General features: G+C 39.8%; 1 protein-coding gene across 1 annotated transcript in view; it reads right to left on the bottom strand.

Annotated features, from left to right (window-relative positions):
- Positions 1–1,944: 1,944 nt before the first annotated feature.
- Positions 1,945–18,053, bottom strand: part of VWA8 (von Willebrand factor A domain containing 8) — a 193,131-nt gene continuing 177,022 nt past the window's right edge. Inside the window, exons 43-45 of the mRNA XM_026859638.1 lie at positions 8,593–8,691; positions 7,191–7,429; positions 1,945–5,078 (exon numbers count right to left, since the gene is read on the bottom strand). Coding sequence (XP_026715439.1) covers positions 4,970–5,078; positions 7,191–7,429; positions 8,593–8,691 — 447 coding nt within the window. The 3' untranslated portion in view covers positions 1,945–4,969. The remainder of the gene's footprint in view (positions 5,079–7,190; positions 7,430–8,592; positions 8,692–18,053) is intronic.

Here is an 18,053-nt window from a genome sequence, read left to right as displayed (position 1 = left end):
GATGCTGTGAGTAATGTTAAGGGTATCTGTTGGGTTTTTTAAATTAGATTTTCATATGCCTATTTATCCTGTCAAAAGTTGGAGAACACATAGTCATGAAAAAGAAGTTATTCAAATTTTATGTTGTCCTCATCTTTGAAAAAAACCCACCTTCACCCCAAAGAATGTTGAATCTCTTCCTCAAATCTTGCCACATACACTTAATTGCCAGAAAATGTAGTTAATTTTAAAACATTTTATTCAGTGACAATGCTGTTCAAATTGTCACAAGAATCTCAAAAGCAAAAGCACTTCTGAGTTAGGCAAATTGTTACCTGTTTATTTTGATGATAGTGAACTCTAGGGTTTTTTTAACTGGTTTGAAGACTGAACAATACAAATAAACTTTTAATGCTTGTAACATCAGAGAATAACTTCGTTTTTCTTTCAGGATTGCTGGTGCAGAATAGATACTGCACCAATGTGCACAGCAAGAAATACACCATTGATAGAGTTGCACTGTAAAGCCTGTCTCCTAGAAGATGAAGCCCTTCAGCTGAATGGTTTGCTTTGCAAGTCTATTTTTTTCTAGGGGAATTTGTTCACTTCAACCTGTTGTAAACAATCGCACATTGTTGAGTTAGAGACCACTGAGATTCCCAGCAAAGAGAATGGTCACATCAAACAGCTACACTGAGAATTGTCTTGGAAAAAGTATCCCTAATAGCACAGTCCCATATGGTATGGAGGGCATCTCAATTCAGCTGATATGGGAGGGTCTTGATGTCACTGGACTATTCCAAAATGCTCAAATGCTCTGGACATCAATATCTATCAATATCTATCACTCACTAACTAAACACTCAGAGCACCCAGGGTTAAAGATTGTAACTTACATGTGTGATGTTCAGGGACTGTTGGACACCTATTATGTTGGATAAAATATCTTTCACACAAAATGGACTATGTGAGATGCTTCCATGTGTTGAGTGCTGTTACTATACAGCACAGACAGGGGCTGAGAGGGAGAAACGTTGAGAAAAGGTTCATTGACAGGACAGGAAAGCGTGTTTGCTCTCCCCAGATGCTGGCAGAATGAACAGTGAATATAAAATGCAAGTTATTGGGCCAAAAGAGGCGTTTGCCTCAGAACAGAATTATCGAGGAGCTGACAGCAACTTCCGTTGTATTTACAGCAGAAAAATTGAAGAGCTTTACCTGTTTTCACTAAACCAGGCATTTAAAGCACTAACTAAACCCTGAACCTTTACTAATCTAGAGGTTATGTACAACAACGTATTTTCAAATCAACTTTCTGGATTTGAATCATGGTCAGGAATTGTATTTTTATTTCTCAATAAATATCTTGTATATTCTCATTTTTATAGGAATGTTACTTATTAATAAACACGATAATGTGCATTAGCCAACACAGCACAAGGCTTGTTTTTAAAATTAATTGTCCAAATGATTTTACTACTACTACTACTACTACTACTACTACTACTACTACTAAAAAGTCTTAACTATATAGATTAAAAAAACCCTGTGGTATTATTGCATCTCTTAACTGTACTCCCAGCTAGGCATCAGGGTTTTTTGGTTTGATTTTGCACATATAGTACAGTGTCTAAATCTCCTGTTGTATGCTTGTTTGCTCAAATATTACATCAGTATATTTGATCAGGGACCAGGATCTTTAGTCTTAATTTTATCAGGCTAATGGATAAGCTTTAGCACGACATTTGCAATCATGTTTGACACCTAGTGTTGGTAAAACGAAGTGAGAAAAAAGGCTGCTGGGGTCAAAGATTACGAGTCCCTCTTAAATCTCCTTGTACTTCATGCTAACCCATCACTTTTACACATGGTTGTGTGAAGCTGCTTATGTCTCTGTATGTTGAATGTGCTTTGCTCTGGCTGAAATCACATCTGCCTGGGCTTTCTGTACTTTTTTTTTTTTTTCACCTCAGTTACACAGTAATCCTAAATGACCGTGTACATTACTAACTGGTTAGTGAGTATGAACGCATTACATGTATAAACAGAACTAGACCAAAATCTGCATTATAAGAGGTAGTTAAAAATCACTACTGCTGATGTGACTAATGCTATTAAAGCACTGGCGATAGGTCAGGACCTGTTCCAACTGGCAGCTCTATTCATTCGTCCAAACAGTGCCTTTTCATAAAAACCGGAGTGTGAAAGTGCCTTAGTAAACTATGAGAAGAGATGAAAAATACCTTAGCACTCTTTCAGAAGGAATGAGTGACACACAATGCTGATGCACACAGTGCAATGAGAGCAGCCAGGGGTGCTGCTGTTACACAAAGACACATTACTTGTAAGCATTTTACTAATTTAAAATAAATGCATATTAAGAACTTCTGCAAGTCCCAGGGACATGAAAGAAGTGTTCTGGCTAAATTTCTGAGCAGTGAAAAAACACCGTCGTCCTTGCGCGACAGGGAAAAGCACAGCTGCTGCTTTGATTTCCCTGGCGTAGCAATGGGTATTAAAGCAGGTGAGAGATGCATGGCCTGGGGAAAATTTTGCCCTGAATTGTTACAATTTAGAGAGACACTGTCGGGTCAAATACGCTTCCCAATGAAGTGTTGTTAAAAGCAAAACCCACCCCCTCCTCCTTCTGAACTGAAGCCCCCCCCCGCCCCGGTTTCATTCATTTCTTCTCCCTTTCTCTCAAAACCTACCAGGAACTGCTCCCAGCCTTTCCCAGCCATCCTCCTGACTGGGCCTGGCCCTGGCCATGGTCATATCCTGTGGGCCCATGAGACATGAACTGAAACACAACAGACATCTTCTGAAACAAAGAATTAAACCAAGCACTACAGAAAGGTACCTAAATAGCATGACATGAAATACAATTTACAGGGATAATCAAACAAAAGGTTTAGAACTGGATTTACCTCAGCTTCCCTTAAATAGCTCTATTTTTTTTTTTACAATAAAGATAACAGTATTATACTGCATGTAAATCTGAGGTGAGAAAGTTTATCCACTCAAGTAATCTAGAAAGGAAAGAGTAGAGTTGCTACTTAACTGTAATAAAATGTTTCTTTTCTGAAGGACTGCTGTCAATAAAAGCAGAGGTGGTGAAGGAATTTCCATGTAAAAACACATTTACGAACAGACTTATAATGACAATTCTTTATTCCATTTAGTATCTCATCATATGTTTACAGGACCAAGATATTTATATTTTGAAGCTTACTTCCCCTTAGTAGTTGCATCTGTGTTTATATGGGTGTACATGCATTTGTCCCAGCCAGGGATAACCTTCTCGACCTTCTCCTCCCAATTCCCTTCTCTCCAAACAGGAATTGCATCTTCAACCTCTTTGTTTTCACATACATAGTTATCATAACAATACTAACAAGTCTTTGAAAAATGTCTTCCGTCCTCTCTTGCCATAAAGAGTTTCAAAGCTGGCCAGGCTTTGAAACACATCCTAAAGATGGGACATTTTGATGCTCTGGTAAAGATTTTTGATGCAGGACTGACGGAGTAGAGAATGATCACCCGAAACTGGGCCCTTTAAAACACCAACGGTTGTATTTAACAAGATCAAATTAATTTGCCTCCTCCCCTTCAAATCTACTGCTTGCAGTGGGGTTTGAGCAACTGTGGGATTAAGAGAAGTATTACAAGTGAACTACTTAAATTCCTCCTTCAGATTTTTATAAGTACTCTCCCTTGACTTTTTAAATTCAGTTACTCTCAAATAAATACCGGCAGAGTATGAGTGATGATGTACATCCCCTGCCCCAGCTTAATTAAATCATACATTTAATTTGTAAGTATTCCAGAGTTCTTGATGCACTACAAGGTATCTGTTCTTCAGAAAATAAAGAGGAATTATCACCTCATGGAACAAGTCAAACACCAGACTATTGAATTATAAAGTAAGTCTTTATAACTACCCTGGATATTAAATATACCCCAACACAGATATATTGCTAAAATAAAAATATTTTTTTTCCCTCTTCCTTTATAATAAAGAACTTATTTTCTCGTGCTTAGATCTCTCCTCCTGTTTCATTTTCAAGAGACCCAAGCAAAACAGATCATGAAGGAGCTCTAGCAAAGTGTTAGTAACATTTTTGTGTCTTGACCGAAAAGGCACCTCCACATAATGAGGCCATCCCATGGTTTCTGGGCAACAGTGCAGCAGGACAGCATCATCAGTCATGCAAAGGAGACACAGCAGTAGTTCCTCCTTAGAAATGCTGGCTGTTGGGCTTTTAAGACCATTTTGACCCTTTCCCCTTAATTTTCACAGGCAGAACTAAAAGAACCTATTTTTGTTTTGTTTTCCATCTTAACAGCCACTTTCTCTAGATCTGACAACTCTGAGCACCGTGCCTGATCAGATAATGAATGTTTACACGCGACGGTCAGTGTTTCCAAACTGCTCCATTGTTTTGAGAATCCAGTGGTGAAGCGCCGATGCCTGTCAGAACAAGAAAGCAACAGCAGAGGAAGGAAGGGTTTCCTGCCTGCAAGAGCAGTCCTGTTTAAATTAGACATGGAGTTAACTACCCATTCAAACATATGCACAAAAAAATACTGAAACAGCTTGCCTGGCTCTGCCTTAGATAATATTCTCGAATCCCAGCAAACCGTGTTTAATAAAACAGGGTGAGATGATCCCATAGTGCTGGTAACATGGCAGGCAGAGGAATGATCACAAACTGTCCTTTATTTATTTGGCCCTCTGGAAAAACATTCGCTCTGTTGTCCTCCTGCTATTTACCTCCACACTGCTGCAACTCTTTGAACGTGCTAAATTGGTGGAGAGATTTTGAGTGAAATTTTACAGCCCAGCTGTCGCGCAGATTTGGGTTGCTTTGCTGATTAGAGAACAGTATGTATTTTATTAATAACTGTGTTTATCCTCAGCTTTAGGGTTTATATCTCCAACAGGAGTGGGTTTCTTCTTTGAATTCACGCACCGTGACATCAGTGATGCTTAGGCACTTGACAACATTGTAGATGTGAAGATCTGCTGCAAAATCTGAGGGATCTCTTTGGTATCCATGGCAATAAAAGATCGACCTGCTGGTAGTGTCCTCTGCAGCCTAAGGAGCAGAATGACAGAAAAGACACAATTACCATTTCAAATTATCCTCCCTACGACAAGCCAAGGTTCCTTAAGAATAGATGCTTTTCCTTTTAAATACCTTCCCAATCCATGCCGTTCAAGTTGTCGCAATGCAGTTAAAGGCTTGGGAAAACAGCAGTGGGAGGAAACACTGAGAGCAGCTAAGTCACATAGGTCCTTTCATCAAGACAATCAAGAGTGTTTCTAGAGATTTCTGTTCATGTCCTCTTTCTGACATGCAAAATCTCCACTGTGATCAAGGTATCAGTGACCCCATGAGGTATTACCACAACTGTTTTTCTGAGGGCAGCTAGAGATTTACTCTGGAAATGAAGGTATTTACTTACTCTAAATAGATTACCATGAACCCCCAGCTTTCAGTTCAACACCTTCAGTGATTCTAAATGTGCTCTGTGTTTCCTCTTTGAGATCACAGCAGATTAGATGGAAAGATATTTTTCGGCCAATATTAGCCTGACACATTCCCAGCTTAACCTCCTTTAAAAAAGCCAAACAAGATACATATTACAAACCCCATCTCCCTCATGTCCAGTCAGCAGTCTTGGAATTTATTTTTTCACTGCTTTTAAAGGAGGTTATGCTCCACACCATTTCTCCAATGCTAAGTTAAGTCTCACTTTTAAAGTGAGTTTTTAAAAAAGCTGCAGACAGAGAATTCCCTTCTCCTTCCCCCATAGCAGTTACAGGAAGGCTTTGTCAAACTCTGCATTTCCACATATGCAGAAATCCATTTCAGTGACAGCATTGTGTGGATTTTCCATACCCAGTGAAATAGGCAATTATGAGATCTCTTCTTACACAGCAGGATATGGTCAATGCTTTTTTTTTTTTTTTTTTTTTTTTTTTTTTTTTTTTTCTTTCAGAATGGATTCTCTTTCCAGCCATAATGCAGCCCTGATGTACAGACCTGCAGACACAACTAATGGTGGCTGTGCAGCTGCATCTTTCAACACTTTTCCTGACTAAAACTATGTACCAAGGGCCAATTCCCTTTGGGCCTTCTCTTGTTCTGCTCTAACTGAAGACTCAAACAGAAACAGAAAAGGCACTGTTGATACCTGTGGCTATACCAGTTTTTTGCTGCATGTACTGGTCAGTCCTCAGTGCATGTGGAACCGAGGGACACCTGGGAGAGAGTTTCCTTCTTTTCCCCTATGCCCAAACAATTTAAAGTGAAGTTATGTAGAAGCACTATAAAAGGGCATATTGGCTCAGAGTCCTCAAAGAATTTATGTCTCTAACACAAGGGGAGTATCTGAGCCAAATCTTTGGCAGTTTTGAAGACCATTAAAGTCCAGCTTCTCTTGATTTAATATCTTTTCTTAGGCCCACACACATTCAAACCACATACTGGGCAATGGTAAAGGCACCATATCTCTGACATGATTATTACATATAGGGACAGTACGTATCCTCCAGTGGGAGGATGGCTTTATGTGCTCCCTTCAGATGCACAGAATGCTCTGAGCTAGCAGGCCGTAAGGGATGTATGCAAGAACCCATGAGCAAGTCTCCTCCATGACACAAGTCAGAAGCTACTGCTTTTTGATAGTAGATATATATAAAAAAAGAGATTGAAGAAAAGCTGGACATGAGCTGGCAATGTGCACTTGCAGCCCAGAAAGCCAACTGTATCCTGGGCTGCATCAAAAGAAGGCCCTGTAGTGACAGGGCAAGGGATAACAGTTTTAAACAGAAAGAGGGTAGATTTAAATTGGACATAAGGAAGAAATTTTTATGATGACGGTGGTGAGACACTGGCACAGGTTGCTCAGAGAAGTTGTGGATGCCCCATCATTGGAAGAGTTCAAGGCCAGGTTGGGCGGGGTTTTAAGCAACCTGGTCTAGTGAAAGATGTCCCTGCCCATGGCAGGGGGATTCGACTACGTGATCTTTAAAGATCTCTTCCAACCCAAATGATTCTATGATTTTATGATCAAAACCTTAGTACAGAATAGCAGCATGAGCAACTATACCTAACTTCACTGGAATAAAAGCATAGTTTAGATTTATGACAAATGGAAACAAAGAAAGTTATATAAAGCATAAAAAACCCCCCAAAACTTACCTATCTGCCTGGTCTCCTAAGGATCCTATAAATATGGCAAAAGCATTGACTTGAGCATTGGTGGTCAAGACCTGGGCAAACCTTGATGGCTGAATACCATATCGCTCGAGATTTGCATCACTCAAGACGATAACAAAATATTCATCAGCCTCTTCCTTGGTGATTTCACGAATGGCGTGTTCTGTCCCTTCCAAGGTATGGTCTCCACTCATGCAGAACTGAGCATGGGCATGCATGATCTATGTGCAAAGCGTAACCAAGTGGAAATATGTGAGATGACTTTAGGAATAAACATTAATTTCAGCTGGCACAGGAGGGAGTAAATATTCAGTTATGCTATATTAGGGTATGCTTCAGAAATGTGGACAGTGCTCCACATACAGCTTTTTGTACACAATATGTCTTATTTTAATGCAGGCATCACTTCTTAAAAACGCAGTGGGTCAAACAATCAAAACCCACACATGGACGTAATTAGCCTGTGCCTTAAAATACTTTGATCAGCTGCAGTTTGAGTATCTACATTCCTATGTATTTAAGGAAAAAAAACAGGGTTTAGTTTCCTAATACTGTGACCAGCTCCTGCCTGTTTATCATTTGCACTAGACTTCCAAACCCTAGCAGTGTCACAGTTATTACCAAATATCTGACTCCTGACACTGGCAGCAAGGTTTAAAAATGTTGAAAAATGTTGTTTGAGCTTTTATGAATGAAATACACTGTTTTCATTGATGAAGATGTTTCCTATGCAGAAGGCAAGGAATTGTAGACATTAGAAAAATTCAGTCCTTCTAACCCAAGTAACTGCCGATCTTTTAAAAAGACTTTTTGAAGGAAGATCAAATACACAGTTATAACCTATCAAGCTGCCAACCAGGTAAATCCTGAATATACTCAATTTTTCTTCATCCTGTTACAGTACAATCTTGATGAATACACTCACTTTGCAATTGTGATTTAACATGTTTTCAATCTAGCATTGACACATTTTCCCACTGTTACTCATAACTTCTTGAAGATACCAGGTTAAATCACTGACCTGGGATCCCTCTACACTTTAAATTGGTCACTTTCACACTAATAACATCACCACATGATTTAGGTAGAGCTATCTATATCACTGCATAATGCTTGGAACTTCCTATATCCTTTGACAGGTGGTCAAAATGACTATTTATGACACAGCAGTCCAGAAAGAGTTTCTACTGTTTTGGCATAAATTGTTTTCTGGTATGTTTCTGGAAGGTCCTGTTTCAATTTTATGCAGATATGTAGATTTTGATTTCTTGTCTTTCTTTTATTTTATGCTCCTTATGTTTTGCATTCTGTGACCCACCTATAATTTTAACTTTGCAGTCATAAAATCCTTAATTACCCACCATCACTTATCAGTAGGATTTACCTTAAGAATCTCTAATCTTTGTTTATTGTTCTTGGGAACTTTGTCACTCTCAACCAAGGTGATGTCGAAGCCATCTCCTGAATGTCCAACAATATCGTACTGCAAGAAAGAAACTTTGTCAGTCATCTGTTAGTAATGAATGGCCCTTGGGTCACAATGACAAGAGACAGATCAAAGGCAATTTGCTTTCAACAAGAAAACCCAAATACTGTTCCCTGCATCTGTTTATGAACTGCTTAAGTGAACTACTTGCATTTATCACCAACATGAAAACATGGGAAAGAATTGCTAAATAATACAATTAAAGAACAGTTACCTATTTCCATGGTCTGTTTTTCACATCAGCCCACCAATTGCAGAGCAGGGATGAATAAGATCTAGACCTTGCCCTCTCACATTGTCTGTATTTTTTTAAAGTAGCAATTTTTGTCCTTTTGAGTCTGACAAACAAGAAGTGCATTGTTTGAGAGTAGCCCCAATGTTTGATGGATCTTTTTGTGACCTCATTCTGCTCTGAAAAAAAAGTACTACAAGCCATCTATTTTGAAAATCAGCACTCCTTATTTTTGTGCACAACAGATCAAAGTCATTGCTGAAAGTATGTAGAGAAGTAAATTCCAAGAATACCTTTGTGTACTTTTTCAAAGGAGATGGTGTGCACATCATTCTCCTGTAAAAGTTGCTGCAAAAATGACATGTAGAGCTGTAATAGTTCAAATAGCTTCGTGAACAAATAATGTAATATTGGAAAGGCCTTTGTTTTATGTGAGAGTTTTATTGTTGTTACATGAAAACCAAGACAAGCTGAGTTATGGCAAGGTCCTGACCTGCCCTTTGTGTTGTGGATGTGGCAGTCACCCCAGGGAGAATTGATGAGCAAGACAGAAGTGGATTTAAGAGCTGTCTACACCAAGTAATAGAGCACTGTGCAGAAATCCTGAGCCCGGAGAGACTTGAGCTGGCAATTCCTCAACATGAACATGCCTGCGTTTCTCCCTGACTAGCTGGCACGGATCCGTCTTTGGTTGACAGGGAGCCCTTGTGCAATATTTTGCCTTTCTGTTATCTTTTATTCAAGTACTGCCTACAGGTCCCTGCCAGGTTCACCATCCCTAATTCTCACATAATTATATGGTAAAGGTCAAGTCTATTCCTCAAAGTTTTTCTATCCTATTGAACACCACTTTATTTGGTATAAGTTGGGTCCTGGAGACTGGAGAAATGGCATTCTTTACTAGTAAAGCTCTTTCTGTTTGTTTTCATATCACTAATTTGCTTAAAAAGACATTGAGAGTGAAAGCAGGATATAGCAGCTGGAGCAATTTTAAAGGGGACACCTCTCTCTGCAAAACAGCAAACATGCCACATACTATAGATTATTTCACCAAAGGTCAGACCATTTTATGACAGCCTCATATAACCCAGGCCTCCTTCCCCTAGAAAATATTTATATAATTTAGTCCCCTCACAATCTCATTTCTTTCTGCTCTGTTGGCTTTTCCATTCTTTTTCTCCTCAGCTCTTCCATTTCTAGTATTCGCTACCCAGACTCACATAAGGCTTCCAGTCTGACACATGCTTTCTCTTGAAAACCTATTTCTTATCACCAATAATGCTTCAGACTCTCTCCTTCCTGATAAATATTTAGCTGCTGCTTCTGTTTTCCTCAAACTGTTATCTTTTCCGGAGAAAAGACATGGCAAATGAAAACACAATTTTGATAATAACGTTGAGGTTACATTCAGTATACTTCTGATTTAATATAGGAGTAAATCCAGAATGTGAATCGCACACAAAGAGAGCATGCATGCATACTGCTTTAAAAACTAGAGGTTATTTAAATCAGAGGAACTAAATAAAGCAGTGGTTTAATGGAGCAGAAAATATACAGAGCTAACATGGTTCCTAATGTCAGAGATGTCCACAGATCTTCAGGGTAGGCTCTTAATTGTGAAACCCTGCACATCATTTGCTGAGAAGTTTTGTATTTGGTATCACTTTACAGTCAACAGTCTAATTACGTAAAGCAAAATGCTGTCATTCTCCTGTATATAAAGAAGACTGATTCCTTTGTAATGAGCTCCTTCTCAGCATTTCACAGACCTCTCCCACAGGGCGTCCTGGTATCAGCTCGGCCATGCTGAGTTCATGCGAACAGGCCACACTTTTCTCTTTAGGAATATAATTTTGGTTCTTGGCACACACTAATAATACAGCAACATTTCATCTCAAAAAGGCTGGGTTTAAACTCCGTGTGACAGTTTGTGGAAAGGGAACTGCTGTAGCTCCTAAATGAAACACCAGAGGTTGACCCTACGGTTGGGACCCCTCCACATTCTTGCAAAAGGCGGGAACATACAACCTGGGTATGGGCAAGGTGAGGCTGAAATGACCTGAGCAAACTATTGCAGGCACGTAAAGGCATTCATCTGGGAACATGATGTCCTGTCTGCTCCCTCCTCGGCTAGCTGCTTATTATTCTCCGTGTGTGCCCATGCATGAGCCCGAGTATGTACACTTACTTTTAACAGATGTTATCTGTTTTCTTGTTTCTGCTGACAGTTTATTATGCTATCTGTGATCAAAAACAGTGTGGTGAGGTAGCAGGGAAGAAGCGGCTGTTTGCTTTGTCCTGTCTGCTTCATTCTGGGTCAAGTAGGGCCTCCTGAAAAGCAGGGTGAGATCCTGCTGTTCTGTGGAAGAGAAGTGCTGCAGTCACCAGACTTCATGTGCTGGTCCTTATGGTCCTCTGATCCCCCTGGAAATCAAGTCAAGGGCCAGGAGCATCCAAAACCTAACGAGCATTAGGTTGCTTTTGGGCAGCTTACTCCCCATACTAGGAGGTTGAATGAGTACTTGTGCCCCAGCGAAGGAGGGGACAGGAACAGTAGCAACACTGACTTGGATTGACTTAAGTCACCATAGGACTGAGCCTGGGACACCCTCCTTGAGAGGAAGGGATGGGAGCAGGCTCACAGCCAAGCTTTAGAGGTGACAGAAGGGAGACATTTGCCCAGGGGAATATATGGAGTCTACCGCAATTCAGGAATACAGAGTTTGGGACAGGAGTAGAACTGGAGTGAAGAAGGGAAGGGCAAAGGGCAAGGGCAAGGGCAAAGAAGGAGGATTTAAGTCTGTCACCCAGGTTTTCTTTCAGTAAATTATTACCTCCTCCTGATTTGTGTCCTAGTAAAATGAATCTTTAGTGTAACCGATGTTATCTTGGTGCACTCATTTTAAAGAAAAGGTGCAGACAGCTCCACAGCCCTGGCAGACTGGGAACCCCAACACATGCAGGCACATGCATGCTTTGTCAAAACCAGTTTCCTTCCTTTGCGCTAGCTAAAGATGAGCACAGAATAAAGGCCTCTGAGGAGCTAGGATCCGATACACTCTTCTCATAAATTTCCTAGGAGAATTTATGTGGATGGAGTTACAAGTGAGAGAAGAGCTGTGATACGATCTTACTCGGAACTGACTTTTGTTTTACAAAACAGATTGCAGGCACAGGCTCTCGGGACAAATCCAGCAGCAAAATATATGTTTGCTACAGTGCAGGCTTAATTGAATGAATATATTATTGTGGTACACAGCAGCTCATTTTCCAGTAGCCTCAGGTACATTGAGACAAAAACTGCTCTATTCAGAGCTGCGAGTACACAACATGTAAACACATCTCTTGAAATAGCATCATTTTGTTGGTTTCCTTCCTTACAGGTTAAAACTATCCTTATTCCACTGTCATATTTTGCACTGAATGGATGGTTGCTGCTGCCTAAAATGGGTAAAATGGAAGACTTTGTCTTCTGCAGCTGCCATGCCAGAAGGTTTAATTTCTGAAGACATTTACAAAGCTGAAAGAAGACGCATGCTGAATGTAAAAGGCCGTGTGAATCAGACAGGCCTCTGCTGGAGGGCTAGATCTTTATAAATTCACTTCTTTGGACAACACTGAATGTTCTTTTTTTTTTCTGAATTTATTTCAAACCTTTTGTTTATTATTTAAAAGAAACTATTCTGCCAAGCATGTGGAACATTTCTTCTTTTTCTGAATTAACAGTGCTTCACATCTGTACATACACACAAATGTGCATGTACACTCTCAAATAACTGGCACCTAAAATGAGATGTACAGAGATGTAAGAACTTTAATCCTGCAAAATGACTTGTTTATTATAACATACGTGTAAGTGATGCACCCTCACATTTAAAGGGGTCAAGGGGCATTTTTAGGAACATATTTAACCTCCATTATCAGGATAAGACTGAGAATGTGGCTTTTATTATCTCAGTCACTCCCACTCTTTTCTTTAATAAAGCACTTCAGAGGAAGCGTGGATGAGATGACATTGGAGGAGGGCTTTGAAACACAGCTGTTAATTTAAATGGATTTCCCGACTGTGGAATGAGCCTCCCATTTCCCCCTTGACAAGGAATAATTCACTGCCTGCACTTATGGGAAATGGAAGCAGGCAGGTTGTCCTACACAAGCATAAAAAGCTGACAAATACCTGTTGGCACTTGTCTGATTTTATGAAGGACAACTTCATTACCTGATTGGTACAGTCACATACCCAATACTTAGATCTTCTGCATAAGAAAGCAGGGAGAAAGTATTCTCTACCTTCACTCAGTGCTGTAAAGACCAATCACACAATCAGCACCATCAGTGATACCAAGGGGTACCACACATGGGGAAGCTCAGCTGGTAGGATAACTTCACAACCAAGGAAAAGCCTATCTGATTAATTCACAACCTTATTTAGCAAAGAACTAAACCAAGCACCAGCAGAAAAGTGATCTTGAGCAAAGGCCAAGATTTGATTTCCAAAGTTTGTACTGCAGTCACATAGCAGAAGGGAGCTTAACTATGTAAATCCCCTTTGAATGCTTTGCTCAACAAGACTGATGGTCCCCCAGGTTCAACATATGTTGTACAAGAAACCCCTCAAATTTGCAGCATGTGTTGTTAAGACCCTTGCAGTTGGGGCTACAATAGGGACAGATAACAGCAGGCATATCTGAAGGCCAAAAAATTCTGTTTTAATAAAACTGGTTAAGAAGAGGATAAGGAATAGAAAGAAAAAAGTGTTAAACTGCAGATTTCTCATTGCAAACTACACAGTTGTGAGCTCTTTTATCTTTTTTCAACAGTTCCTCTTTTAGAAATGAGAAATGTATGCTATTTTTGCAGACATACCAAAACTTCAGCTTTGTCCTGAGAAAAATTAGCAGCATCTTGCAAAGTGTCAGTGTTTTATAGACTGGAATCGGTGGTATTTTAGAACACTCACTGGTGCTCTTACTTTTTGAAGACCTAATTACACTTGTTAGAAACTGAGGAACTGTCATGAGCTCTGGTTATCGATCACATTCATGCGGATGTAGCAACTGCCAGGCCAGATTATACACCAAAAAAATCCATATTTTCGAGCTGGAGATTTCAGAAATGCTATTTATTTTTATCAGAGGAATGACTCAGAGTCCATCAGCACATGCATGGGAGACTTCTCATATGAGAGGACTGTGTAATGTAGGTTGAAAAGAGATACTTTGGCCTAATCATTGGATCACGTTAAGAACACGGTTCAAACATAACTAGTTACTAAATGCCTCTTTTTGTGCTCATTTTGGGGGATGACTCTCAGTGGTCAGTGAAACACGAGGCCACATATTGTTTGCTGATATAGACACCTCTGGTTTAATCTTGTCGGTAGTATGCTTTGAATTAATCAAATCCCAATGAGGCAGCACAGAGACATGTGGAGGAATTAAAATACTTTTCTTCCTTTGGGCAAAAGCAGCTCTGAAGTTGACAGAGCTCATGCTGGATCTGACCAGCCTTGAATCAAGGGGCTATTACTGCCCTCACCAAAGTTCTCTATCTAGTGGAAGGAGCCCTTATAAATAGAGGACAGTTGCTCTAGAGACAATCAAAGTCAAACAGCTGTAGAAGCTGATGACAACATTTTTTCCTTGGCACCTCACTAAAATTTCCAGCATCTTCTTCACCACTGGTCTTTTAAGTATAAGCTTATATATAAGCTCTCAAATCAAAAATTGTAAGGATAACATTACTACTCCTGTCTTACCATCATAAAGAGTGGCAACATTCACATTAATAACGGGACACGGTTTTTGTGTAAGTGTTTTTATAAATGGTCAATGGCTGTTAGAGAGACACATTTACAGTTACAACTAACTGCATTTCAAGCTATCTGGTGGCCAAATATGGGCTTTCATCTATGTGCAGGGCAAAACACTGGCCAATAGCAACTATTACCAAGGAGAATATAATAATCTGTAATAGACACAGAGAATGCTAATGAAACATAATTTCAGAATCCCAGAACTGAAGACAGCTCCTAATGATCTTACTAATTCTGCACAGTGGAATTTCTGTCTGCCTACTCTACCCGTTATTCCTTTACCATGCACCTGAGGGTCATGTCTGGGTTCTCAGCTATAGAGCTGCACTGGAAATAAGGACAGCTGGTTATCTACCACTATGCTACAACTTTTTTTCAGTGTCATCACCTTCTAAGCCACTGTCCTCTGTTGTGGAAATGTAAAATAATTCACGATTCATAACAAGCGCAGAATAGCTGTAGTAGGACAGAATGAACAACTGTGCCCTGGACACCGTTTCCATTTTACTCAAGATTTTATCAGCTCCTTGATTTTTTACCTCCTCCAAACTGAGCAGTTCTTGCCTACTTAGACATTTCTTGTACAGGTACACTTCCGTCCCTTTTTAATCTTCGTCATCTTCTCTTGTTCAGCTCTACAAGACTTTCATGAGATGGGGTCTAATGTTGCACACATTACTCCTGATGTGAATGCCCTATGGATGTTTACAGTGATATTCTGATGCTTTCTGCTTTGTTGTCTGTTCTTCTGCTAATAGTTTCTAACATTTTTTTTTACAGCTGGTGGACACTGAGTGTTAAAAAGAACCATACACCATAATTACAAGACTTCTTTGTTAAGCACTAATGTATAGCAGAGACTGAGCACTAACAGATAGCTGAGACTTTCTCACTGTGTATTTAAAATCAGAATTGTTTTATTCCATCTGCAGCACTTTACATTTAATAGCACTGAACACCATCTGCCATTTTATTTCCCAGTCACCATTTGTGGCCAGGTCCTTCTCAAACTTCTCGCACCTGGATTTACTTTTTTGTTTTCCCAAATAACTTAATACAACTAACAACTTTAGGCACCTCATTATCCACCCCCTCTTACAGATCACTTATGAATATGCAGAAAAACATAACAACATGGGGTCTGGCACAAATCCCAACACAGCTCCACCAGTGACCTTACTTCACTTCTTCACTCTAAAAAAAATGACTTAGTCCGTTTTCTATATTTTTTAGCAGTAGTTAATTTATCTGAAGGCTTTCCCTTTTATGCCCAAATAGTATCATTTCTCCATGAGCCTCTGGTGAGGGACTTTGTCAAATGCTTTTGGCTAAGGATACTATCAACCAACCTTGCTTGTCACATACATAGAGATTCTTCAGAATGCATTACTTCTCTTTACAAAATCCGTGTTGACTATACCCCAATATATCATATTTATCCTTGAGTCCACTACTTCTGTGTCACCTTCCTTTGTGGAAGATCCCGCATTTGGCCATACTAATATGCGTGTTGCTCAGATATGCCTGATTTACCAAGCTACACAAATTGTGTTGTATAATTACACTGGCCCTTTTAATATTTGTCCTTAACTTTTCTGTTATCAGTAAGCAGGAGATACATGAGCAGCTGAACCAATAAATTCCTTGTTTCCCATGATCTTCTTAATTATAGTTGACTTTCCACATGGCTTCTCTGGGCTAAGGTTACAGTTACCACATTTTTCTCCAACAGGAATACAGAGAATTACTCCACCTGACCTATTATCATGACATTTGAAGGAATTTAGTGTCTTTGGGAACAAAACCACGGTTTCAAGTTTGTTTAAAAATGTGCAACATGCTCTGTTTAAGCATGTTTAAGGGGGACAAAGCATTACTGTCAGAGAGTATGGCAGTGGACGCCTTGTTTTCTTAGGAAAGTAGGCTAAAAACATAATGCCTGTCTCCCTTTCACAGCCTTTTCCCTGACAAATGGAAGTTTGCATGATTGCACTTTAGAAGACACTCTTAGAAGTGCATGCCTCTGTATGGCTTGTTTTTGTACAGGAGATTCTATAAAACAGAAACCTGTAGGATTATGCTGTCAGAGGAACAATGTGAAGTAGACCTGGCTGAATTGATCTGGACTAAGTTTTCTACGAATTTTCACAGAATCACAGAATCATCTAGGTTGGAAAGGACCCTGGAGAACATCTAGTCCAACCATTCTCCTAGCATAGTTCCCAACTACAGCATATCCTTAAGGTCTAAATCGACACTACTCTTGAACACCTCCAGGGATGGGGACTCGACCACTGCCCTGGGCAGCCCATTCCAACGCCCAACAACCCATTCTGTAAAGAAATGCTTCCTAATATCTAGTCTGAACTTTTCCTGGTGCAACTTGAGGCCATTCCCTCTTGTCCTATCACTTGTTACTTGGTTAAAGAGGCTCATCCCCAGCTCTCTGCAACCTCCTTTCAGGGAGCTGTAGAGGGTGATGAGGTCTCCCCTCAGCCTCCTCTTCTCCAGATTAAACACCCCCACTTCCCTCAGCCTCTCCTCATAGGACATGTGTTTCAGACCCTTGACCAGCTTTGTAGCCCTTCTCTGGACATGTTCGAGTAACTCTGTGTCCTTTTTTTAGTGAATTTTGTTTAGGAGTATTTTTGTTCAGATGTATTTTAGGTCTTATGTTTGAGACGCTCTTCAGCAAAAGCATTGGACCTCTTTATTCTTCCATTAAACACTAAGTCTGTCAAGAACTAACGACACTGGCCATTCCTGTCTTTTTTAAGGTCTTGTTTAGGCTTACTGAGACAAAAAAAGGTATAAAACTTATTTACATTTCTTTTGAGGGCTACCATTAAATAACATTTGGAACCTAATATCTTTCAGTACAAGAAATTATTTTCTTGCTTTCAGGTAACTGGAAGAGAACACAAGTAAGGGACAGAGAAGTTTGGTCTTTTCCCATGACAAGGTACTACTGTCTGTACTCTGGGCAGAGAGAAGGGCATCTTTGCATGTCCTGAAGCTCATAGTTACTTGTGTTCTGTAGGCTTAACTGTTTCTGCTCAGAGAAGGAAATAAACAGATAAATACAGAAAAAGTAAGCAAATTTCTCTAAATCAAAGTCTTAAAAGTCTTAGATTGAATTCTCCCCTGCTGAAGCTTGTACTGTTTCTTATCTATTCACTAGTATTATTATTCAGGTTGCTAGAAATAGATTAATGTCTTTATTTCCTTGTGGGAATGAATAATGTTCTTTGGCTAGACTGACTGCTGAACCACTGTTTCCACACAGCCTGTGCAATAACCACAGAGCTCCCA

The sequence above is a fragment of the Athene cunicularia genome (genome assembly GCF_003259725.1).
Source record: "Athene cunicularia isolate RWA chromosome 1 unlocalized genomic scaffold, athCun1 chr1_part1, whole genome shotgun sequence".
NCBI lineage: Eukaryota > Metazoa > Chordata > Aves > Strigiformes > Strigidae > Athene > Athene cunicularia.
This window is presented reverse-complemented; position numbering and strand designations above follow the sequence as displayed.